Genomic DNA, 27,368 nt, shown 5'->3' with positions numbered 1-27,368 from the left:
ACTGCCAGAGCTCCTCCTCAGCACAGGGCAGCATCGCAGGGTACCCAGGGAGCAAATGCCCTGTTGCTGCCCCAGCAATCCCTCACTATTGGGGAAAAAAAAGAAAAAAAAAAAAAAAGGGCAGTTGGGCAATAACACTGCAGGGAAAAGGAAATGCAGTCACTAATGCTATGGGCTCTGCCTTGGTCCAGGCCTTTAATGGGGCAATTGGATCCAAGAGGTGGCTTTGGGGCCACGAGGTCCTGAAACTGTTCTGAGGTGAAGAATGAAGGAGGGAAAAAGTTGTTGTTATTGTGTCCTATTGACAGGAGAAACAGAAGAGGAGTCTCTTAGAGCAGTAGAGTTAGCAAATGAAAAGCAAGCAAGAGGCAGGGTGAGGATCTGGAAGGGAGAAGAGTGAGTGAGACAGGGCTGTCAGCAGAGGATTGCTTGTTTTTCCAGTACCTTTCTACTCCATGGGGTCATGTGGCAACACTCAACTGGGGAGGGCGAACGGGTGCTGTTAAACTATAAATGTGAAATGTAAAAAAGAAAAAAAAAAAATCAAATTAAAAACATGCACAAAGAGTTTCTGGTAAAAGCACATTATTTTTGTCCGGATAAACTAGTGTCAGAGGCAAAAACACCCTGAAATTTCCATCTCGATTTCTAGCTCATGCTACTCCACAAATGAGCCCCACCTCATTCAGGTATGCCTACAGAGTTGCTTGGATCCATGTGAAGTCTACACTGATTTCACTTACTCAGATCAGACAAAACTGTAGTGAAATTGGTTCAAACTCCTTGCACAGACAGACTTAAATTGGACTAAGAATGCCTTGTATTGATTTGGGGAACTCGAACTGTGTACTGCCTGAAGCTGGAGCAGTGCAAAGTGCTTTTCCAATTACACTATAAATGATCTACTTTGTAATATAAGGAATTTTTTTGCCTGAGGTATTTATAAGCTATGGATATAAATAATGCTGGTGCTGAGGATGATTTAACAAATATATTGTTCACTAAGGTCTTCTGTAAACTGTGTGACTCGTCCTGTCTTCTTGCTAGATTCCAACACCTGTTGCTTTACCCCAGTCCTATGTGTGTGACTAAAGCCAAGTGAAGCTTTCAAATGAGAAAGTCCTCTAGCAGAGCAGAAAGAGAAAATCAAAAGAGCACTGTTTCCAGCAAACGTTTCCAGCAGGTCCCTCAGACCTTTGCAAAACCATTTCTCCTAGGCTGGGAAAAAGTCCTTATTGTGGGATGAACACTTTTGCTTGAGCAAGAAAAGGTGCGGAGATATTGAGTATGTCAACTAGCTGAGTTTGCTCTTCAGATTCGCAAGATTTTTTTCCTTGATCTTTCAGCTGCATTTCCAGTCACCTGCTTTGAGCAGATTTACCACAGCTGAAAGGGTCAGGTTCTGAAATTCACCTTCTTTCCCTTGGAGGGTGTCAGAGCTCCCTGGGGAGAGCTGAGATGAATGGAGATCAGCGCTGCTAAAGTGGCAAGAGGTCAGAATATGAAAATCTTTTACATCTTACAGAACTACCATAAAGGCCTAGAGGGTCCCAGTGAGCTCATTGGGAGGAGGAAAATGAATAGGGACTTCCTGCTCCACCGGCTGCTAAGGGCAAGCATCTACGAGAGAAGCAGCAGGAGAGGGTAGCTGGCCTTAGAGAGCTACAGGCTACAGCAGACAAAACAATGGCTGACAATCTGTGTCCTGTTGAGGCAGAGCTTTTCTACCTCCCTGTGTGTTCCTCTGCCATCCTGACTCCTCCATGAAAAAACGCCCTGGTTATGCATACCCACAGACTTGCCTTGATGTGCTGAAGCCTCAGGTCTCAACAGGACAAACTTCTGGGATGGAGACTTAACATGGATAAACACCAAAAATGGGAAAGGCAAAGGCTGACTTACGAGTGTCTCTTCTTCCAACCAAAGGAACAGGAGAAATATCACGAGGGGCTGAGGTGGGCAGCAAAATTTCCAGCTTCTGCTATCACAGCGACGTGACCTTCCACTATGATCAGACCAAGTGGTCCTAAGGTCACCTACCTACTGACTGACCCTGCATGGTGCCCACTACCGGACAGCTGAGCACAGTGCCATGCAGCAGCCTTGGTGTTTCAATGCCTCTGTGCTTGGGGAGAGAGCAAACTGCTTCTCCTCAAATGTTCTCATTCACTCACAAGACCAGAATATCTCTAAATGTCTTGGGTGAACACATAATCAAGCAAGAAATTATTATTATATATCCAAAGCCGTTCTGGTCTGATGGGCAAATCTGCCATTCGGCAGTTTTCAAAGTGAATTTCTTTTGTGTGGGTGTGCTTGGCAAACAGCAATGGTGATAATCAATCTGTTAAACACAAAGCCCGAATACTTTAAATAGGCATTTTTTTCTTTAATGGGCTAAGATTGCTTTGAAACCAAACTGGTGTGTAATTGCTTGAACAGGGATTTATTCTGCAGTCACTGACAAATGTGAGCATCTCTATTTTCTGCGCTATCCCATCATGCAGTTGCAGAGGTGATGGTGTGCTCCTGAAACTGCTTTGCAGTAAAAATCTTGGTTGCATATGCACATGATCTGATTTCTCACTGCTCTCCATCTCTTCAGTGTGGAAGTTTTTGGTTTCTGTGGACTGCAACAAAATAATGAAGATGTCCAGGCCTGAGATCATTGTTATGTTTCCCTAAAGGGAAACAGAAACCAGCGTTGCTGCAGAGCAGTTCAGTTTAAACTTCCCTCAGCACTCGGGATGAGACGCATCACTCTCAAACATTTGTCCCACCAATTTTAAGAGGAGTCTAGCTTTACTTGCAGATACCTAAGTTGGGACACATGAATTACCTTTTTAGCTAATGAAAACTTTACATTCCATCAGTGCAGTGGCAAAGAAGCAATTTGGCAGTCACAAACATGCCAGCCTGGTAATTTATGGGTCTGTCCTATTTCTTGCTCCACAGCTGGGATCAGGAGGAGGAAAAGAATGGGCCAACGCCACGCAAAAATGCCATTTAATTCCACTCATTCTATATCTTCCAAAGCTTTGAGATGCCGCTTTGAAAAGCCTGCTGTTCAGGATCTTCAAAGCATCATCATGTACCTGGCCTGCCTGCCTGATAGTGACAGTGTTAATGGAGCTACTGGAATTTCAAAGCTAGTGCACAGGACATTTTGGGCACTGTGCAGTGGTGAAAAGGAGTGAAAAGTGTAAAACCAAGAAAAAAAAGACTAATTTCTGTTCAGATGATAAAGTTGTTGCTAAATGCTAAAGTCTTGTCAAGAGCCGTACACATTTATCCTCAACAGGCTTCTCTAATTCAGTTGTGGCTGAGGTAATTCCTTCCCCACCCCCTGCACTGCTGTGACTGTGTAGGCAGTGTGTACTCTTTAGGAAATGCTGGCAGCCTATGCAGCAGCAGTGCCTGGTGCTGGAAGTCCAGGCAAAACCTGGGTGAGGGCAGGAGGTGGCTGGCAGCATTTCTCTGTTCCTCTGAAGATAATTTCTTACTCCTGCTTCCCATAAGTTACAGCTAACAACAAGCATAAGGGATCAATATTACTTATGACTTCCAGCTTCTATAGTAGTGCATACTGCCTTCCCACTGAAAAAAGTGGGCAATGTACTAGCATACAGCTTCAGTTCTGCCAAGCTTCATATATGGTCCACTTCCAGCAGTGGACAAAACACACGTAGGATGCTTATACAAGCTAGGTGAGCATAGAAATCAGATGCACTCATTAACAGTACATCCTGACTTCACAGCTGAAAGCAGCCATTCCCATACTGACAAGGAGAGAGCAATTGGGAGCTGGTATTCAGTCCCACATTCACATGAGGCTGCTCCTGACTCCTGTGGACCTTAGTACAAGCTCCCTCCCTCCCTTTCTCCCTTTCTCTCCTGTAGGAAAGAAAGCCTGCTGCTTCAGTAACTCAAAGGAGCTCAATCAAATGGTGCTGATTCATATGTTGGAAAAATTAAAGGCCTGGTAAAAGGAGAAGAAATACTAATAAAAGATTAGCAGCTTTCCATTGCTTTCGGAGCAAAGCCAGCTGCTCAATTAGAAAATAACATTCGTACCTACAGAGCATCTTTGTCAGGCAGTCAGCTGAAAACAAGAAATACTTATGACTGTGCTATTTTTGCTGCAAAACACAACTCCGCTCACCTGCCTGCTCTCGACATTTCCCTGTGATTCATTTTCCTCAGGTTTTGTTTTATCTGCTTGTGGGTGTTTCATTTTATTTTGGAGCATCACAAATCCGATCTGTCACTGCCAATCCATTAATGATTAATTTGCTGCTCCAATGTTTTGACAAGGTAATGACAAAAATAAGATGTGCTTTCTGACAGAAGTCATGCCACACATGGCATCCCAGCAGATGTACGTACAAAATAATAATCTTACCATACACAGTAGGAGGTATTACGTTCATTGCACAAACAGTGCTATGTAAGTTCATTCTGATGAATAAGGTCATAGAATCATAGTATCATAGAATGGCCTGGGTTAGAAAAGGACCACAATGATCATCCAGTTTCAACCCCCTGCTATGTGCAGGATTGCCAACCACCAGACCAGGCTGCCCAGAGCCACATCCAGCCTGGCTTGAATACCTCCAGGGATGGGGCATCCACAGGCCTGGACACAGTACTCCAGATGGGGTCTCACAAAAGCTGGGTAGAGGGGTCAGGTGGTTTTCATTTGTAATAACTACAGGCAGGATTTGCACACTGAAAGTATGTGGCGCAACTTGTGCCTGGCTCTTAACTCTGTTATTTTTTTATTGAGGCTTTGCAGAACTTCAGCACAGTGTGTGAAAGTTTGTACATGCAGTTGTGTACTGTACAGAGCATCCTAAGACAGACCACAGGAAACATTTTTAAATGGCAAAGCTATGGACTCAATTATCCTATGCATTATTTTCTTTTCATATTTGGTCTAGCTGATGTCTCAGGGAGAGGCCAAACTTGACTAGAAAGCAACCTCCTGCTTCTTGTCTTCAGATTTCTGCTCAGTGTAATTATGAACAAAATGACACTGCATATTGTGCACCTGTGAGTGTGAATTCCCAAACGCTATTCCTTGCTTGATCTCCCTTATTTTCAGCTGTGCTACGAGGGGTTGGACAAACTGTGGTTCCATAGCACCTGCACTCTGATCTGCAGCACTGAGATTCTGGAGACTCGCTGGACACTCTTAGTGAAAACAGAAAGAAAAAAAATGTGGAGAATATGAAAGAGAGTCTGAAATGCAGCTGGAATGACACAGCATCTTCACACTCTGCAGCACTACAGAGAGGGTTGTCATGGGAACGTGTGTAATGAATATTTCCCTCATTTTCCTAGCTCTGTACCTTCCTTGTACTTTCCTCTTCTTTCGCCCCCCCCCCCCATTGGCAAAAATGCCTGAAAGAATGATGCTTACAAATCTGTCTGGTTGTACAGCTGCTCTGTGTGGAGTGAGATTAAGCAAGTCAGGGGTTTTTAGCTTGAAAAATGAATGTCTGGGATGAATAGGGAAGTAAAATCATGCCTGAAAAAAACAAGAGGGGCATGGAAAAAGTAAGAAGGGAGACAGTGCTTACTGTTTCTCATACTCTAAAAATTAGCAGGGATGCAATGGAATTATGAGGCATTGAGTTTGAAACAAACAAAAGATATATTTTCATACCGATTATTAAAGTCACTGTCACATGCTGTTGAGGCCAAAGGTGTAAATTTGAGGAGGGATTAAACAAGTCTCAAAATCAATGCAGACTTGTTGTTCCTTGGTGGTTCTTATTCTGTATTTCATCTCTGGCTCAGCAGCTCCATAACCAATTTCTGCGTGAAACTGCAAGGATATATCATGGGACAAGAAGTGGCATAAATCATGCCCCCTTCTTACACACCTTTCTGAAGGATCCCCTTTTGGTGTCTGGCCTAAGCAGACCTTTCATCAGACTAATCAGGGCAGTTTCTCTTACAAGAATAGGCTACAACAAAACAACTGTAAACACATCCTGCCAGGAACACAAAAAATCCTGGGACACAAAAAATCCTAGAACACCATTGTTTCTACTTCTCTGCTGCTTCAGGACAGCATCATCTTATGATGGAATAGTTCAAAATGGCCTTCCAGACGCATTTACACTGGCATCAGTCACTTTGGACTTTAATTCATTTGGTCTTTCTTGGAATACGTGGGACTGACTTTGGCACCTTCCTACAAACAAAAACAGCTAGCCATGCTTAAAAGTGAATCTCCACCAGGTAAAGTTAATATTCTCTAACTTTACTAAGCAATATACAACATCTTTGGAAAAGCACACTGCTACTTAATTGGCAGCAATAAAAAGAGCAGACAAAATATACCAATTTGGAAACCTCAGCTGGTCTCATACATGGGCAGTCTGTTTCTTGGTAGCTTTTAGTACTGATAGATCTCACAGTTCTCACAGTACTCGAATGTTACTCAAAGTCAAGCCACTTACTTCAGTGCTTCAATGAACATATTTAACGCAAATGCACAGTTTGGAAAAGTCAAACTGTGTAGCTTAAAAATTTCCCAGCTTCTTGTTGACCACTTTTCTAATTTCTAAGAAACAGAGAAGGGTGTCTACTCTCCTCTCATTTAGCAATTCTCTTACCAGCACCTTCCAATGCATTAGAAAAGTGGGATATAGAATAGACTGCTGAGCCACATGTAAAAATTCCTGTAGGACTTAAACATCTTTAGTTCATTGATGAACAGATGATACAATCAACCTGCATCAGATATCAAACACTTCCAGCAGCCCCTGAAGCATATACACATTCGCAGATGCCAAAAAGTTTATGCTGAAAAGGGCAAGCTAGCCAAGAACAGCACCCTTAATTTTCTCTTGTAATGATATCATTAAGTCATAAGGGTTGGCACAATATCAATTAGTTATTCATTGTTGCAGTATCTTGTAAAAACCTCTGCTCAACCTTCTCCCAGACAGAGCATTCATGTGCAGTTTCATCTTGCCTTATTCTGTCCAGAGTTGCCCCATGAACAAGGAGTTCTATAAAAAGTGGGTCAAGGCACTCTGAAATATTCTGGTTTTGGAATATTTGCACTTCTCAAAGTAGAACATTTCCAGATGCCTTGAAATCTATAGGACTACAACCTCCGAGTCAGCACTTGTTTGTTCCTCCTTCAGGGACCATCAGATCTGGTTGGCTTCCAAAATAAGCCCCAGTATGGGTGGGCACAAAGCTTAATGTTTCCCTCTCAAAAAGAAAAAAGGTGGCCTTGCCGATAAAGCCAAGACATCTGTATTCAGCATGACTTAATTCTGCCATCTAATACAGGACTCAGAGGATTGCTCACTATTATTATTTTGTGTTACACAGATGGAAGTGATGTCTAAAATGCACTGGTTCCAAACACAGAAAAGATTCAGGCCTTTCAACACCGAGTATGCAATTTCGAAAGATATGACTTGTTCTCCATCTGATACTAACTAAGAGAGCTTTATGTTCAGTATATTGTCCAAACAATTATCTGTAACTAATTCCAATCCATAATGTAGGGTCACCTCCCCCTTACCTTTCAATGACCCTATAACAGCACTAGCTTTGATGATGACTTACAAAGCAGAAGAATGTAAGCCTGTTTCTCCTTTAAGTCTTCCTTTCCTATTCTGTCCATTAGCATCAGAATATCTGCTTTCATTTGACTCACAGGGCCTGCAAATTTAGCCCGTTCAAAGCCTGTAGTGATAGTGATGCTGTCCTTGAAATTATCCAGGTAAGCAGTAAAAAAGTCAGAATAGTCAAATTAATTGAAACCTTATTATGCATTTCATGCTTTAAAATGAGAAACAAAACTCTGTGGACTGATTAGCTCAAGTTAAGGTTCCTGGGCAGGTGCTTTACAGTGTAACTCCTTTAACATTATGGTATTTCCATATGGTTAATATAATGGATTAGGGTGAATGTACTTGGATTTCTAAGCTCAGGGGGTGATAAACCAGTATTCATTTATAATGTGCTCATGGCTGCAGTATCTCTGTAGATGCCATTGTTCCTGTGCCTGCACACATAGATCTGTCCCTACTATGAAGGCTGGCATTGGGCAGATGTATCAATTACAAGACAAACCCAGGTATGACCCACTGAATTTTATTAGGTTTGAGGAACGCACGATCTCTTAGCCTAGCATAGAATGTAGCCAGTATGGCACTTCTGTAGGTCAAGCACCCAGACACACAGAAGTACTACTGTCCACACAAGCACAAAAACTAGTTCCTTTAGAGAAGTGCTGCTAAACCTCTCTGCACCTATACAAGCCTCCTGACCGTCCTCAAAGCCCATGAGCTCTTGGCTACTGGCAATGACAATTTCAGGGCTGAAATTACAGCACTTACTGAAATGACAGGAGAGTTCTGGAAGTGCTGCCCAAGGCAGGAGCAGAGAACACAAAGAGCTGTGGAGAAGCATCTGAACGAGTGTGTCTATGTGCTGGCCTTATGTGAAATATAAGGTTTCTCAGTGGAAACTTTCACCCTGTGACTGGCTGCTGGAAGCTGCTACCTGAGCCATGTTATGGGTGAATTGCTAAGACCAGCAATGTTGTGCCTGGAGAGCACTTCTTAAGCGGTGTCACATCTAGGTCCCACAGTCCTATTAAAGTGTTCATGTGGGATACTTGTAGCACAGAAGAAAGACTTACTGGTAGAAAGTGCCGGTCCTTTATCGCTTGCCTCTTTTGACTGCAGACTGCAGGGAAGGGAGGAAAGGGAGGAGCCACCACAGAGATGGGCCCTTGGACTTTTTGCTCTCTGTTATCAACTCGGCTTCGATGTTCTGTTTCAGAGGAGAACAAAGAGAACATGAGTTTTTCAGAGCATTAAAAACATAAACATTTCTACTAACTGCGCAACAGAGCTATGGAAAGGACATGGAGCTGAAGTTCTTCCTCTTCTCTAGTGAACACTACTGATGATCCTCAATGAAGATGAAGGAGAGAAGCACTTACTGGGCTCCCAGCCCCTCAAAGAGCAGTGCCTATACACCCAGCATTACAGAATCACAGGGACTGGAAACGACCCCTGAGATCATCTAGTCCAACTCCACACTAAAGCAGGTTCCCTACAGTAGGTTGCAAAGAAAAGTATCCAGGCAGGTTTGGAATAACTCCAGAGAAGGAGACTCCACAACCTCTCTGAGCAGCCTGTTTCAGATCTCTGTCACCCTCACAGTAAAGAAGTTCTTCCTCATTTCTTGTATGGAACTTCCTACATTCCAATCTGTGCCTATTGCCCTTCATTCTGTTGCTGGGCACTTCTGAAAGCCTGGCTCCATACACTTGACTCCCACCCTTTAGATATTTATAAGCATGGATAAGATTCCCCCTCAGTCTTCTCCAGGCAGAACAACCCCAGGTCTCTCAGCCCTTCCTCACAAGGGAGATGCTTCAGGACCCTCATCATCTTTGTGGCCTCTGCTGGACTCTCTCCAAAAGTTCCCTGTCTTTCTTGAACTGAGAGCACAGAACAGGACACAGTACTCCAGACGTAGCCTCACCAGAGCAGAGTAGAGGGGGAGGATCATGTCCCTTGACCTGCAGGGCACTCTCTTTTTAATGCACCCAGGACACCACTGGCTTTCACTGTCATGAGTGCACACTGCTTGCTTGTGGTCACCCTGTTGTCCACCACATACCCAGGTTCTTCTCTGCAGAGTTCCAAGATGTTGGACAAGATCAGGCCCTGTACCAATCCCTGGGGAACACCAGGCCTCCAACTAGACTCTGTGCCACTGATCACAACCCTCTGAGCTTTGCCAGTCAGTCAGTTCTCAATCCACCTGACTGTTGATTTATCTGTTTAGTTTACCTAAGTTTACCTACTGGGATGTTATGGGAGGAAGTGTCAAAAACCTTGCTGAGACAGCACATATTGCTCTCTCCTCTTCTACCCAGCCAGTCATGTCATAGAAGGCTACCAGTTTGGTCAAGCATGATTTACCTTTGGTGAATCCATGCTGACTACTCCTGATAACTTTGTTTTCTTCTACTTGCTTCAAGATTATATACTGAATAAGTTGTTCCATCATCTTTTCAGGAATAGAGGTGAGGATGACTGGCCTGTAGTTTCCTGGTTTGTCCTTCTTGCTCTTTTTGAAGGCTGCAGTGACACTGCCTTTCCTCTAGTCCTCAGGAACCTCTGCCATTCTCCATAATCTTTCAAAAATGAAAAGAGAGCAGCCTGGCAATCACTTCTGTAAGCTCCCTCAGCACACATGGCTATCACACATGGTATACCATGTGGGGCCCATGAACTTGTGTGTGTCGAGTTTGCCTAGTCCATCTCTGACCAGACTCTCTTTGACCAAGGACAAGTCCTTCTTTCCCCAGACTCTCACCTCCTGGGTCTGGGTTTCCCAAGGAGCAGCCTTAGCAGTAAATACTGAAGTAAAGAAGGTGTTCTGTAACTGCCTTCTCGGTGTCCTCTATTACCAGGGCTCCTTCCTCATTCAGCAGTGGGTCCAAGTTTTCTGTAGTCTTTCTTCCTTTTGCTACTGACGTACTTAAAGAATCCTTTCTTGTTGTTCTTGACCTTCCTTGTCTTAAGTCTTCCTCGTTGCATCCTTGCATGCCCTGACAATTTTCCTATACTCCTCCCACGTGGCCAGATGCCATTTCCATATTCTGTAGATTTTCTTTTTCCATTTGAGATTATCCATGAGCTCCTTGCTCATCCATGTGCACCTCCTACCATCACTGCCTGATTTCTTACTCTTAGGGATGCACCCGTCTTGAGCTTGGAAGCTGAACTCACCCTGAAAAGAACTTTATACCTTTAATTTCAAGTGATAAATGAGCTGACTTCTAAGTGCTTGGGATGCAATGCCTGATTCCCAGCGAGAACTTGCAGCTCCTGTTGCCTTGAAATATCAAGACACATGAACATCTGCATTCTAACCCTAGAAAATGTACCTTTCTGAGGGGAAAGAAGGAAACATAGCCTCAGGTAGTTCTTCCTTCCCTGTCTTGACATCATGCAGCAGTTCTATGGCCCAATATGGAGGAGTCCATCCTGAAAAAGTCACAATCACTCTAATCCCAGCCCAAAGGAGTCTTCTTCCATCATGGGCTTACAATATCCATCTTTCTTCCAAATCAGTTCCAAGTCTCTGAGATTTTCCATGTGAATGGGAGAATGCTTATGGATTTCCTACCTCTAATTTTAGGTGAAAGCTAGGTGAAAGGTAATTAGTGTTTGCATAGAGTGCTGCTGGAAGGGGATGATGTATTCATCTCATGCATATAACATCCAGCCAACCATAGCTGGTTTCCTGATCTAACGTTTAGTTAGAATTACTCCTTAAATAAAGAGATTATGAAACTCTAACAGAAGAAATAGAGCAGAGACAATAAACATACTTAAGTTAAATTTCAGATCACAATTTCATTCTGGTAAGTATAATTATTTAGAAAATAAAATCAAGCAGCATATGACAAGCTGCCTGCTAAACCTGCACATCTGCCTTAGACATGCAGGGTGGGCAGCTGCTCAAAGTGCTGCTTAAAAGCAAAGAGGCATTTTTGGTCACTGCCTTCCCACCAATGTCAAGCTTTCTGCTGCCCACCAGATGGCAGGCAGAGATCAGCCTGCTGCTGGGTCGACTGCAAAGCTGAGCTGCTGCAGAAAGAAAAGCTCACTTGTGTTCTATTTGAGCACTGCAGTCCTGCTTTGTTGCTCTTTGCAGTGCTCTGAAGATATGCTGCACCTCCAAGATGGTCCTGAGCAAAACTCTGTAGAAATGCTGATGTGTGAGAATTAATTGGAACATTTCATCCAGCTAACAGATGCTCCATAGATCCCGGTAAGTATTATTATAACCCAATAACAACAATATATGGGCAAGGCAATGATAGCTGCTGGTGCAAAACATTTCCAACAAGGGAATCTGCAGAAGAACATTTTAAAAGTGACCTGCATGGATTTTCTCCTTTCTTAAGCCACAGAAGAAAGGTACAGATGTCTACCTCCAGTTGGGAATCTTCCCTCAGTTAGACAGCAGGAGAAAGCCAGCCTTTGCCTATCTTTTGCCTTCCACTGGTTTCACTCAGCAAAACCCCTGTATAGCAGGGACTCTCCTCCCTCCCTATAGGCACTTAGCTTCCACCCAGAAAGGATGCAGCCCTCCTCCAGGCTTACAAGCCCCAGGCAGGCATCTCAGATTCTGTGGAGCCTCTCTAATATCACTGGACTCCAGGTTTAGCCCCTGGAAAGTTAGATCACAGAATCACAGAATCACACAGAATCACAGAACTGTAGGGATTGGAAGGGACCTCCTGAGATCATCGAGTCCAACCCCCCTGCCAAAGCAGGTTCCCTACACCAGGTCGCACAGGTAGGCATCCAGGCAGGTCTTGAACATCTCCAGAGAAGGAGACTCCACCACCTCCCTGGGCAGCCTGTTCCAGTGCTCCGTCACCTCACTGTAAAGAAGTTCTTGCGCACATTTGTGCAGAACTTCCTATGCTGCAGTTTTCAGCCGTTTCCCCTTGTCCTGTCTCCACACACTGCTGAAAAGAGTCCGGCCTCGCCATTCTGCCCCCCACACCTTAGATATTTATAAATCTTCTCTGTCCTGGGACACTGTTTAGCATGTGGTTAGGAGGAGATACATAGCCCTGTTAAAACACTCAGTTCCTCCATTCTTTGTCAGTGAACTAAATAATTCATACTTGCAATGCAGAAATATTTATTTTAACAGAATGCAAGAATGTAAAATGGAAGAGTAAAGAGTCATTTCAGAACTCCTCTAGTAATCATAAACAAGCCAAAGAGGACATGAGCCTTCTGTAAGTGCCAAAACTTCTTCACCCTAGTTCTGAAACCCAGTGCTGTATTCCCAAGGAGGCATGGTGCTTGAGCCACTCCATGCATGCATGCAGCAATACTTACCTCTGCGCAGGGCTCGCAGGTGCTGCTTGGCGTGGTGGTGCAGCTCCTCCACACACGGAGGTCTGGTGGAAGGGAGGAAGATATTTCTTTGCTGATGCCAAGGTGCCCGGTAGTAGACACTCAGTTTGCTCTCTGCATCCAGGTTGGAGACGGCTGTAGTAAAAGAGAAGAGCCCCAGGTCGGACTCACAGCACTGAATGTATCAGTCTAGCTGAAAAGCAGTTTCACTTGGAGCAGCAGTGCCAAGAATGAGCACTGAGGATGTTATGACAGCCCTTATCCCACCAAGTAGCAGCGATTCTTATCTTCTCCATGTTGCTATACCATTATGCCACTTAGCATTTAGATAATGACTTTTTACCAGATCGCAGATGACTGTAAAGGAGGCAAGCAGGTGTGATGATATAACATACATGCTGAATGTACGCACTAATGGACTAATAATTCTATGGACGCCAAAATGAAAATGCAAAGAGGCCATACAATATTCCCACAGTGACACTTAGAGCAAAGGCAGCAAGAAACCTGCATTTCCAGTCTACCCTCTCCTCTTGCCTGTACTGTGCTACTCCATCATGTTACACACGGCTAACTCCTGACACAGGTTGCTAGCTCATTGCCTTCCCATGCATAACGTCCAAGATTAACTGCCCATCCTGCTGAGTGCCGGTAGCTGTCACCTATCAGAAAGGGTTCTTATAATGCACATGGACTTCTGAGGGACAGGAAAACTTCAGTTCGTCTAGCAAAATCTTCTAACTGTCTCTGAAAGTTACATGAAAATACTTCAGGTTTGAGAGGCTTCCTCAAGAGTGACAGAACTTGGAGGAGATGTGCCTAACTCCTGTGCATCCAGCATCTCAAGGGACAGATAAGGAGAGATTTGAGGGATGCCCTGCCTGGCCACCACACTTCTCTTGGGGAGTGAGTAGGTGAGTGTTTCACTGTCACTAGCTGATTTTACATTTCCTTTGCCCCTTGAGGGTGAGGAAGCACTATTCCTATTTTACAGATAAGGTACTGAGACTCAAAGGGACTTGCTCCTAACCCACTTAGGAACCACATGACCTCCATGGGAAATTCATCTTGGGACAAGAACTGGTAAGTACAAGTAGTAGTACTGCACCCATTCCATCTATCACTCAGGGTATGTGATATTCATGATCACAAATTGCACCCTGGAGGCTAATGAAACAGCAGATACAAGCAGTTCCTTCCTATCTCCAGAAAAAGTCTGTCTAGACGACAGCTCTCGTAGTTGTCTGTGACAGAGCTAAATAAGTGAGCAGAAAGTTTTACCTACTTAAGAGCTGTTCAGACATTTCATTAGAATAGAATAGATTTCACTGCAATATTTAACTTGCAGAAAGTCTCTTCTGGTTTCGGCAGCAATGTTTTACAAGTAAGATTGAGTGGGAGTTGGATTAACATACTTTGTGTGAGACTCAAAGATGAAACCAAGCTAGCACAATCCCACTACACGCTCACTGTGGTAGACAGGCACTGCTGTTTACAGAAAAAGCAGCGTGACCTCCTGGCCACCTGAGTCTTTGCAAGCAGACAAACCTGGCAGAGCTGTACCAGAATGAAAATGACGAGCAAATACATTGCTTGTTTCCAAATCATAGAATTGTTAAGGTTCGGAAAAAACCTCTAAGATCATCTAGTCCAATTGTCTACCAATACTGCCCACTAACCCATGTCCCTAAGTATCACATCTACATGTTTCACCTCCAGAGACGGTGACACCACCACCTCCCTGGGCAGCCCATTCTAGTGCCTGACCATTCTTTTGGTGAAGTTGTTTTTTCCTAATATCCAATCTGGAAAGGGCAGTCAGTAATGTGCAGCACCCTGTGCGTACATCTGTGTGCCTCCTTCTCTTGCAGGAACTCTGACTCACTCTGCCAGGGAATATGCCCCACTGACACCAAGACAGCAGAAATATTGTATAATATGCACTGAACTGAATGGCCCTTTAAAATACTGAAAAGCTGGAGTGGATTTTCTAGGCAGATCAGAACAGAAACTTAAAAAAGAGCTGGCAAAAAGAGCTTGCAAAGATGCTGTGAGGAGATGAATGACCTCTGACTGCAGTGCAGAGGCAGAGAGAAATGCTGGCTAGTGCAGGGGACAATGCTGGTCCTGGGACAAACAAGAACAAACCCATACAAACACAGTCAGGCTGGATGCTGGAGGACCATCCCAGCCTCAGAGCAGTGAAGCTCCGCAACCACCTCTCAGCAAGGGGCAGGAGAGGGAAAAGCCTCCCAGCAAGTGATAGGTCCACATCACTCCTGAGGGAGGCTAGATGTGACCAACTCCAAAAGCGGGCCAGCTTCCTCTTCACCCTTTCTGACTGTTATTTCTGTGCTCCTACAGAGGTACTCAGCCTGGCTCTGCTGCCAGGGCATAGGGCCCAGACATTGCTGCCAGGTGATGGAGCTGTGGGCTTCCAGGGCCACGAGACATCTTGCTCAGGGCACAGGGCTAGGTTTCTTGTCTCTGTTCCGTAAAACGGGGAGAAAGTATCTCCTTCAGCAAGCACTTCCTCTCTCCTGGTGATTTACACTGTAGTCTGTCTGTTTATACAGACAGGCCTATTTATAGTAGTAGTAGTAGTAGTAGTAGTAGTAGTAGTAGTAGTAGTACTAGGCCTATTTATACAGGCCTAGCTTGCGTGCACCTCTAGCCCATGAGCATCATCACAATAGGCATAGTAAATAAAGTAACACAGAAAGCGTAAAACCACAGCCTTTAAATTGTTAACAGCTGGACACCAGAGTGAATGAGCAAAGAATCCTGCAGAGACACAGGAAAAGCAGCATTTCAGGCATCAAATGAAAATTGCTAATATATTTTTAGTGTGCGCTTTGATCAATTTAGAATATACAAGTGAATCATATAAACCATCACGTTCATTTCATTCTCGAGCTAAAGTAATTGTTTTTTGTCTTGTGGGATGGCAAAACGACAAGAGACCGTTTAAATGGATTCTCCATTACATTTTGTGGATCCATTAATGTTGGCTGGTTTCCTGACAACCAATGTCAAACAGACATACACTAATGGCTGCTCTCATGAGAAGATTTTCACCGATTCCCAAATAGCTGGTTTATCAATGATGATCATATTTATCAGTTTTAAACACTTCTTGTCTTTGCATCCTCTTGTTTGCTCTCCCTCCCTCCTCTAGCTAAGCAAACAGAGAATCCTGCTGCAGCAGAACTGCATGTGGATGCTTGAAGGTTGCACAGCCTTCAGTGCACTCAGGCGTGGTTGTTCTAATAATAACACCACAAAGGCCAAGCAAGAAAGATTTCTGCTCCATTTATTTCATAGATTCAGGGGTTCCCCTCCCAGCTCCGTCTGCTTCTCCAGACGCCCACCTTCCCCCCTCCTCAACTCCTTCTGCTTCTCAACTTACTATTTCTTTATTATAGTTGCCATTAAGTGCCAGGGGATTAAAAAAAAAAAAAAAGAGAGAGAGAGAATTTCCTGATTCAAAGAAAACACAATTTGGTGATAGGTGTGAAAAAAGGAAGAGCCTGAAGGGGATTTCAGTAGAGAATGAGGACATGTCCTATGTGCTCTGGGACAGACTGCCCAGAGCCACCACACCACAAATCCCCACACAAGTAAAGACAAACCAGTGGTTGTCACATTCTCAACAAAGTGCCTTAGGTCCAGAAGGAAAAAAACACAATCAAAACGAATCAAATCAAGGACTAAGTAGTAGTAGAGTAGCAGCAGGATGCTCTCGAAGGTGGGCAGCTGCACCTTTCCAGGTGCTAGATAGGAAGCCCTTCTCCAGCACAGAGGTGGTTCGCCTGCCATGTTAGAAACACTACGATTTCCAGCCACTTCAGGTAAAAAAAGGTGACTAGTTTTTTTCATTCATTATAAGAAGAAAACTTTGCATAAACAGGCCTAAGACAGTTGCAGCAGTGGCAGTAGGGTTCACCCAATCAAACTCTTCCACACTGGCTGCATAGGTTGTCAGTGAGTTGCTGCCTTCTGAGTCTGTGTGCAAAGCATGCAAGAAAATGAATTCTGAACAAGACTGGTTCATCTCAAATACTAGATAATCTAGCAACACATCCAACTCCATCATGCATATTAGTGCATAAATGTTTCATTGAGGCAAGTGCTGAGTCTGATGTGAATTTTATTTATAGCTCTGCATGTCTCGAATGCATATTCCCCTAAGTACTAGTGTCTCTGCTGTAAAATCCAGGGGGTTTAAGCCTGTAAGGCTGACAAGAACCTACAACCACTTCTTTGCTGCACATGTCCCACATTCCGTGCGATATACCAGCAAGCTCAGCACTTTCCAAGTGGCTCCCTCTTTGTCTACTGCACCAGTAGAGAAGTGCAGTGGGTGCCTGGGCTTACCGGCAGGGACCAGTGCCTGGAAGGACAGAGACCGGAGCACCTCTGAAGTGGGATAATCTGTTTTCTACACCCATGCATGCACCCAAATATCTCCCTTGGTCTTCACCTACTTGCTAACTCAGACCTCATCCCACGGAGCTGCAGATAGCTATTTGGATCAGCCCCCTTCTCATCACATCTTTATTAAGGATTCAGAAATGCCTGTGCAAAGGGGCTTCTGCTCCTTGCAGATAAGGCTCCTGACTCTTCAGCATTTCAGCCTCCCAGCTGAGCAACCACCTTACTGTAACTCCAGGATCTATACGCACAAGCATGAGCGTGCACACAATGTCTCTCACACCTCTGGAGTCAGAAATGTATCCTGACAGCTTTGGCTTAGTGCACCCCAGTGAGAACAGGATGCCATCCTCTTTCCCTGCCAGAAGGAAGCAATGATTTCTGTCCATGTTGGTGTGAAGCAGTGCTTGACAGTGATGGCTTTTTCTTCTGAAGTCCTCGTACTGGGAGTGACATGAGGTGATGGCAATGAGGCAGATGCTTGGCACCATGGGGACTGTGTAGGACCCTGCCCTATTCTTCTGTCCCCAAACAGACTGGTGCATGGTTCAGCAACAACAAGGCATAGTGGACCCAAGGCAGGTTGCACCAGAGCGTGGACAGGGCTTCTTAAACACACTTCTCTCAGAAGATTAGAGACAACCAACTCGCGGAAACAAAAAGCCGCGTGCCAGAGCCCCTGCCTCCTCTTCTTTATGACTCCTGTGCATCTCTGGGGTTTGTTCAGTGTCAGGATAGGGTCCTCTCATCCTCTCTTACATCATTCTTGCCTTCCTGGTGTGTGTGCACTGACATTGCCGGGGGCACTATTCAGTGCAGGTGTTTCCAGTCTTCCCAGTGCCCACTACCTACTGGACTGACCCCCATTTTTAGAGGGTCTGCTTCTAGACTACTTCTCAAAGCTGGCACAGCTGTATCTACGTGGGCCATACCTGCCCATGAAAGCAGGAGGGGAGACACAACAACGCAAGATAAGCCTTTGGCTACAAGCGGGCAACAACAGGAGCACAATTATTATTCTGCTCTACACTCATGGATGGACAGTTTGCAAATTTTTCAAACTCAGGCAGAAAGGCACTGACAGCAGAAACTGCTGAGAAGGACCATGATCTTTTACACTCTTTGTTTTACTTCTTGCCAGTACTTTGAAACACCGCACGTTTCGACCACAATTTCTTAGTGCATCACTGTGACATTTCTCTGCCTCCAATTATTCCATACATATGGAAATGACAACTATTCAGGAGGAAAAAAAGGACAAATGGACAAAACCCCATCCATCTTCAGCATTCAGTTATCTGGGAAGATGAAAACACTGGAAAGCGTATGATTTAGATGTCATTTTCATGTGCAGATCCCTGAATTTTGCATTTACCTGGTATTCGGTTAACTGGCACAACAAACAGACACAATTCAAGAGGGCTAGGAAGTCTGCGATTCTTATACAAGTAAGAAGATTACACTGTTCAGCAATATGCACTTATGTGCAGAGTGCCACATGCTAATCCCATTCTTGGCTTTGCTGCCTTCAATCACTGTTGGCGGTGTTTGAACATATTTTTAACTGCTTTCACTAACTGTCAAATAAGTTACAGTGGAGAGACTGGGGCTTGTTATTTCAAAGTCTTTCAAAGCTGTCACTGCAGGATAGACAGTAACCTCACAGAAATGCACAGTATTTTTTATGTTTAAGGCTTAATTCCTGTGTAGCTTCTCTAGCCAGTGGTTTCTTCTTCTCCTTTTATTCCTGTTCTCTAGTCTGTGCTTTCCACTGCCTCCAAGAGTGGCTGGGAGAGAAACAGCTTTGTGCCCTCAGCTACAAACAGGAGCAAATGTAGTCACAGACAGAAGGTTTCTGTTGGGGGGTTTGTTAATAGAATTGCCCTTCTCACCCATAAGCCAGACTGGAGAGATGAATGGCATTTTTATTCTAGGTGCGCATGTCTCCTTATTAGACATCTCCATGAATATGTGCAATTGTGCATATGCCCCTACCCCATTCACACCAGATTCTGCACCAATAAAATCTCCCCAGTGCACATCCCATCTAATGCAGAGTGACAGCAAGCACTGGAGGGAGTGCAACACACTTATCTATTAATAAACAACTGAAACGTTCAATAATGTATGCGTAGCCATGGTCCTTGTTCTGCCACAGCAGCAGAAAGTCCATCAGGGAAAGCAGGTTAGTAAGTGAGAAACAAAACTACTAATCTGGCCTGGCTCTATTCCCAGGGCAGCTAAAGACTTATGACTAGATAAAAGTTTTCTCAGTTGTGCACTTGTATGCATGAAATTAAACATTTAACTGAGTTCTACTTCTTCAGAGACCATGACCCAGCTGGTCACTCATGCCACAGCTTAGTGGTTCTACCAGAGGGCTGAAGGTTGAAATGATACAAAAGGCAGCATCAGAGCTGCCTGCAGGAGAATGGTACATAAGGCAGACAGCACCTGAGTCCTGCTAGTTTGAGGTTGCTGGATCTAATGGTGAGGCTGGCATGCTGGCAGTAGGGGTGATACATCAGACATGCGTATGCACACATATATGTTTATGTACACACACATCACAGCATGTAACTAACATCTCCAGACCTCTCTCAATCCCACATTCTTCATTAGCTGAAAACACTTCTTTCAGTCTGGAGCTCTTTCAGCACGTTTCAACACAGATTTCTTCACAATGACCTTCTCATTACTCCCACTCTCAATGACATACAGTAAGATAGTCTCTTGTCTCCAGCAGTGCAGCGCATGTTCTCTACAATACGCTCAGCAAGTGTATTTAAACATCCTTTCCAATTCTCTCACAGCTCTGCTATTTTTCTCCTACACTGACTCATCCTCAGATCACTACTAGGTTTGCCCTAGTTGCTCCAGCAGGTCACCATCTTGCTCTCCTCTTTAAAACACAGAAGAGTGCAGCTCACTGTGATGTTGCTCTCAGATCAGCCACCTGGACTCCACATGCACTCAAGAACAAAGCTTTACAAAATTCATTTATTATCCTCTCTTCCTTGGTTAATGTTTACCTTCAAGATCTTGTGAAAAAACACACTCATGCTACCCAGATATTTTTATCTGAAGTACTGCACACACAGTTTTGTCATAGGACAGCCTTTCAGAGTCATTTTAATGCATTTTGCCTATTTCTCCTATTCAAAACATTCAATCCCCATGCATACTTCTATCTGAATATTTCTATCAGAAGAAGAAAGCTTTCCCGTGCTAGCCTTTTGTGTCCCCACCAAGAATTCTCCTTCCGAGAGCAGAGGCTTGTGCATCAGAGCCCGTCTCCATGTCAGCATCCACAACACAAATCCTGCTGTAAAACACTGGGGCCATAAAAAAGCACAGGGGAAGATGACACTTGACATAGAATATGCTGTGTTCAGCGTATTGGAAGATAAGATTCAGGTGACTTATTTGAAGAACAGCAAATATATTTCCATTTTCCTTGAAATCTTCATAAACTACAGTCTTCCGTCAAAGCTCTATGAGTTAGTCTCCATTACTCTCCTCCATTTGGCTCAGGAGTGTAATATAGCATCAATTACATCAACAGTGCAATGATAGACACACCTGTCTCTCGGACAGTCAATTAAGGACATCAACTTATTCTACACAGGGCATCAAATGGCCATCAGCAGCTGACAGCATTTTGTTTACTACTGACATACACTTCATTCAAGATGATAACCTAGAAGGAAAAGAGCCCTATGGCCCCACTGTTTCATATTCCTAGTCCCTGATGTGCTTTCCTATAGGTCATGATCAAGTCACCTGTCTGGAAGGGCAACATACTCCTATAGAAGAAAAACACAAAGAAATGCAAACAACAAAACCAAACCAAAGACAAGTTCAGCCTGGAGACGAAAAGGCTCTGGAGAGACCTGATAGTGGCCTTTCAATATCTAAAGGGGGGTTGTAAGAAAGAAAGGGAAAGACTTCAGCAAAAGATTTGTGTCCTGTTGTGAAAAGTACAAGGAGAAAAGTTTTAAAATGGAAAGAGGGGAGATTTAGACTGGATGTAAGGAAGAGGTTTTTTTACCTCTTATACAACAACTCCCCCAGTAAGGGTTGTGAAGCACTGGCACAAGTCACCCAGAGAGGTGGTAGGAGCCCTATTCCTGGAGACACTCAAAATCAGACTGGATGGGGTTCTGAGCACCTTGATGTGGCTGTAAGCGTACCTGTTCATTGCAGGGCAGTTGGACTAGATGGCCTATAAAAGTCACTTCCAACTTTTAAGATTCTATGAATATTGTAATGAGTTACATTTTGTATCTACTGTAAAAGTACTGGGGATTATTTTTTCTGTGAATGTTTTCCCCTATTACTATTTTTAAAGGTTCCTGAGACCTCATTTATTGTACATGAACTCACATCATTCACTATCTGTCCTCCAGGAAAAAAACAAAACCAAGCATCCTTATTATTTGTGAATAATGGTAAAAAAAACAAAAGCAAAGTGCCCTTATTATTTGTGAATAATGCTAACTGTCATTAGCAAGGTCATTATGATAAGGAGTTAGAAAACAAGGTCATCCCTGGGTGACAAATACCTGAGCACATGCTGGAGGTGAGAGGGGCTGCCCTGTAAAGGTTTGCCTGAGAGGGAGGAGAGCAGATTTTCCTCACGGCCAATAGCATGGGGAAGCCAGTAACCAAGATGAGAAGCTGTCCCCAAGCAAAAACTAAGACTGAAGACTGGTAACTGCTGACAAGGAGATGGCTGAAGCATTTTTTTGCTTTGCTCTTCTCTGATAACTGCTCACCACACAGCCTTCAAATGTTCGGTTTGGTAGGAGGGCATTGGGGAAGCAATGTCTCTCCCACTTTAAGTGAAGATCAGGCTCATCAAGTCTCTGGGTCCGGATGAGATGCATCCCAGAGTCCTGAGGGAATTAGCTGATGTAGTCACCAAGGCGCTCTCAATGATATCTGAAAAGTCATGGCAAGCAGGTGATGGCCCTAGGAACTACTGTCCTGTCAGTCTCACCTCTGTGCCAGGAAAGATCATGGAGGAGATCCTCCTGAAAGCTATGCTAAGGCACATGGAAGACATGGAGGTGATAATCAGGGAGAATCAGCAAGGTGTCACCAAGGGCAAATCCTGCTTGGCCACCATAATGGCCTTTTATTATGGTGTCACTGTCTCAGTGGACAAGGGAAGACCCACTGATGTCATCTATCTAGAATTCAGTAAGGCCTTTTACACAGTACCCCACAACATCCTTCTCTCCAAATTGGAAAGACATGGATTTGAAGGGTAAACTGTTCAATGGATGAAGAACTGTCTGTGGGATCAAGTCTAGAGAGTGGTGGTCAATGGCTCAATGTCTGGATGGAGAACAGTGATGAGTGGCATGCCCCACAGTCAGAGCTGGGACCGATACTCTTTAATTTCTTTATCAGTGACACTGACAGCGGAGTTGAGTGCACTCTCAACAAGCTTGCAGGTGACACCAAGCTGCCCAGGGTGCAGTCAACACATCAGAGAGACGGGATGCCATTCAAAGGAACTTGACAGGCATGAGCAGTGGGCCCAAGTGAATCTCATGAAGTTCAACGTATCCAAGTGCAAGATCTAGCAGCTGGGTCGAGTCAACATCCACTACCAATACAAGATGAGGGATAAAAGCATTGACTGCAGCCCTGCCAAAAAAGGCCTGGGGACACTGGTGGATGGGAAGCTGGACGTGAGTCAGCAATGTGCTCTCACATCCCACAAAGCCAACCACATCCTGTGCTGCATCAAAAGAAGTGTGGCCAGCACGGTGAGGGAGGGATCCTGCCCCTCTACTCTGTGCTGGTGAGACCTCACCTGGAGTACTGTGTTCAGATGTGGAGTCCTCAGTAGAGGAGAGACATGGACCTGCTGGAGCACATCCAGAGGAGGGCTACAAAAATGATCCAAGGGATGGAACACCTCTCCTATGAGGACAGGCTGAAAGAGCTGGGGCTGTTCAGCCTGGAGAAGAGAAGGCTGAAGGTGACCCAGTAGCAGCCTTTCAGTATCTAAAGGGGAGCTATAGGAAAGAAGGGGACAGACTCTGTTAAAGAGTCTATGGTGACAGAACAAGGAGAAATGGTTTCAAGCTTAAAGAGGGTAGATTTAGGCTAGATATACAGAAAAAGTCTTTCACTGTGAGGGTGGTGAGGCACTGGAACAGGTTGCCCCGAGATGTGGTAGATGCCCCATCCTTGGAGACTTTCAAGGTGAGGCCGGAAGACGACCTGATCTAGCTGTGGATATCTCTGTTCATTGCAGGAGAGTTGGGCTAGATTACCTTTGGAGGTTCCTTCCAATTCTAAGTATTCTATTATTCTTTGATTCTAAGTTCACACAGAAAATGAACAAGCACAGCCCTGGTTCTCATCCACTGACACAGCAGGTAGGCTGAGAAATCAAGCTCCCAAAAGTCAGGAACAACAAGGCATGTGTTAAGAGCAGAAATGATGGCTAGTATTTCACACTTTTTCCTCTCCATCAGTCTTTTTCAGTATGCTTGGCTAGATGCCCTGAGCAATGCTTAACTGCAAGCTGAGGTAAGCAGCATCAGTGTCTTCCAATTATATATAGTAAATAATAGGCTACTATAGTGTTCCTCTGAATTACTCACAGGCATCTGGGGGAAGACAGAAAGTCAATCATCTCCAAGGGACCGAGGGCAACTCTTTTCTCTTCCCCAGGGAAATATCCTTACAGCTCCTGCAGTTCCATCACTTTTTTCCTACAGTGGGACTGAGATACATGGCTTGCTTCCAGGTCTCTGTTCCTAGGGTCATGACTACACCATGCAGCTTCTTCCCCAGGAAAGCAAGGCAACTTGTATCTTTGCTCAGGCAACACAATCCACATACACAATGCTACAAGGTGACTCTCATGCCACCCTGATGATAGTCCTGGTCAGACCTAGCACAGAGGCGCAGCTGAAGATACAAATAATTTATGAGGCAGCTCTTCCAGTGTTCTTTCAATGAAACTGTTCCTCAACTCAGCAAATACCTAAGTCATTCATCACTGCTCCTCTCAGATGTTCCTTTTGGCCTCAACCTCACAAGTGATTTATGTGAGCGTACAGTTCTGTACAACCAACTTTGAACTGGGCGTGCAGAGCACCTAGCACAAAGGAGCTCTGGGCCAGAAGGGGAGGTCTGATTTCAATATTGTCTGGCAACATCCTTCTTCAGACCCACTTCTGACATGACGTTTCTGTAAAACATTACAGCAAGCAGGGCCATAAGAGTTCAGAAAGCCACTCTGAGCACAGACGAGAAGAAATAATATGGCCAGCTAACTCACAGAGTTTCACTTGTTGAAATAATACTGAATGTAGTCTTTATTATATAAGGACAAGGAGAACTGCCTAAAAATATACATTTTCCTCTGCCCCTTCTACGTTTTCTCAAAGCAATAGATTTTAACCAAGAAACCTGCTTACAGAGGGATTCTTGTTAGCCTTGCAAGATGGGGAGAGAGTATAGTAACTTTCCCTTCCTCAAGCTCTTTGTTTCCTATCAAAAACTTACTCCAATCCATGGTACACCATGCTGCTGCATACACAAACTCCAGTGCAGGCAGCAGCACCTCATGTTACAAAAGGCACAGCAGGAAAACCAGGGCTGTGGCTAGCCCCCTTCCATCAGGGCCAGCTGCCCCACCAGACACAGCCCAAAATCACCACCCAGGCACCAGATCATACCCAAACACTGCAGCATTTTTAAACAGGCTTAAAGGCTAGAAATTGGCCCTTAACTGGGAAAAAAACAAACATTTAATGATATATGGAATGGACTGTAATACTTACTGTATTTTCTGTATACAAATGCACAAAGCCACTGTGACATACTGGATTACTTTACAGAAGGAGCCCGTTCAAATACCGTTTGGAAACTTTGTCATGATACTGTACCTATAGACTTCAAAGTGAATAACTTACATCGAGATAAGCTATTCTCCTGCTGTTGTTATTGTTTGAATAACATGTTCTCAGCTTGCTCACCTTAGGCACTAATATTTTTCTGTAGTGCTACTCTATTTTTCTACTGCATTTCAGGTCCCTGCATACTTAAAATGGTAAACAAGCACCAAATGGTAAATGCTAGCTTGCAGATAGCTCACTGGTGAGCACTGTTAGCTGCAACCCCTTGCACAACCCTGCAGGGGATGCAGACCTGTTACCATGCCAGCTACGGAGCTCCTACAGCTCAGAGTAACCTACTAATCCCCTGCTTGAATTGAGACGTCACAGCCGACAGCAAATAGCACATAAAATGCAGCTTGAGAACATTCAGCCTAAAACAAATTTCATTTACTTCTTGTAAAGTGTCAAAAAGTGTTAATAAAGATTATAACATATGCCATCCTTTACTGTTATGGCTAACACCGTTTTCTGAGCAAAACCATACTCTACTGTCTGTACTCACATATATATTGCTAAGCTGCATAGTTACATAGGAAAAACTAATTGAGTTCTAATGTTTTTATTTATGAACAGCCACAATTTCTGAAGAGCTCCAGGATTAGTCAAATGCTGCAGGGCTGTGGGCCATTCTCTGTCAAGAGCTTTCCGTCAGAGCATAACAGCGAACAGCAAATTCTTGCACATTTATACCTCATCAGTGTTTGTGCATGTGCTGGACCAAGTATAATGCAGCTTTCAACACTACAGTTTCAGCATAAAGAATATGCCAAGTGGCAAATGAGTGGTTGTTTAATGAACATATAAAATCATCACCTGGTCGTACATATTATTATGATCATGTACTGAGCACTACACATGAAGAACGAAAACAGAAAATGCAATTACATGGATACATGTCGCCAGAAAAGTGCAGAAGCATCAGGTCCATGTCCAGTGATAACTATCAATTACAATACTGAGGAATGATATCGGCCTGCAACAGTGGACAGGAAGCCTTTGAACTCTAAACTGGAAGCAGCGATGACAAATTAAAATAAACTGCAAGAAATAACTTGCTCTAGAAGCCATAGGAAAATAAATTAAACTAGGATATACTTTACAGAAAAAAAAAAGGAATGGCAGTAAGGAGAGGGGAAGGAGAGCACCGTCACTGAAATTATCATGCAGGAAGCGTAAGTAAAAATGTGGCCGTCAAGTAGAAAACTGTGTTTGATCTTAATGTATCACGTGTTGAGTAGAATGGTGAATCACGGGAGAAAGCACCCTAGGGAAGTGAAGATTTTTTCACAGGGAGCAGAGCTGACAACACTCCCAAGCATAAAGCAGCAGAGAACAGAACGTACAAACAAAACTAGCTTTCCCCAAGGGAGATGTGTCTCCCTGCAGTATTTCTATAGCTTGCAGACATGCTCCCCTCTGATCTTGAGTATGAGTGAGCCTTGGTGAGCTCCAAATAATCTTCTGGAGGAGCCAGTGCTGCTCTGGTCACTCTGGGAGAACTATGAGAAGACGGACAGCTGTCAGTCCAAGGCTCAGTGCTGGATTCAGGTGTTTGGATCCCACACGTCCCTGTAGAGAGCCCTTGCAGGGCTGAAAAGCCATCCTGCAGTCCTCGGCTTCCTCGTGACATCCAGCCAGCGATCAGACACCACTGTGTACACAGACATGAGGAACCAAACAGCCTTCCTTCCAACACAAACTGACCAATGCCATTGCCATGTCAGAACTTGGCTGTTTTCATAGACTGTGATGATAAGCCTGCAGATTTTATCAGGACATTCCCATTGCTGTCATGGTGCAAAGGCCTCAGACAGGCAAGTTAGTAAGGAATTAAGGGACTTAACTTCAAACAGTACGCACTGACCAAGAAACTCAACAAATAAACTCAATTTTATGAAGAAGGGAGAAACCATGCCCAGAAATGTGAGACGGTAAGCCTGACCGACTGTCAAATATTGCTGTCTTTGCCATGTCCTCTCTCTCTCATGTCCTCTTTCAGGTAGCCTCTGGATGCTCTGGCTACCTGAGGACATGAAATCTGGCCTTTGCTGTTCCCCTCCAA

The 27,368-nt window shown here is 44.2% G+C and overlaps 1 protein-coding gene across 1 annotated transcript in view; it reads right to left on the bottom strand.

Moving 5' to 3' along the window:
• The window catches only part of NHS (NHS actin remodeling regulator), a gene marked incomplete at both ends in the record, with an annotated part of 247,158 nt that overhangs the window by 11,559 nt on the left and 208,231 nt on the right, over nt 1-27,368 (bottom strand). Inside the window, 3 exons of the mRNA XM_079542207.1 lie at nt 445-507; nt 8,678-8,811; nt 12,924-13,076. Of these exons, the coding sequence (XP_079398333.1) occupies nt 445-507; nt 8,678-8,811; nt 12,924-13,076 (350 nt within the window). The remainder of the gene's footprint in view (nt 1-444; nt 508-8,677; nt 8,812-12,923; nt 13,077-27,368) is intronic.

Source organism: Tetrao urogallus, assembly GCF_951394365.1.
Source record: "Tetrao urogallus genome assembly, chromosome: 1".
NCBI classification, from domain to species: Eukaryota; Metazoa; Chordata; class Aves; order Galliformes; family Phasianidae; genus Tetrao; species Tetrao urogallus.
Note: the sequence above shows the minus strand (reverse complement) of the source record. Positions and strands in the feature narration are given on the sequence as shown.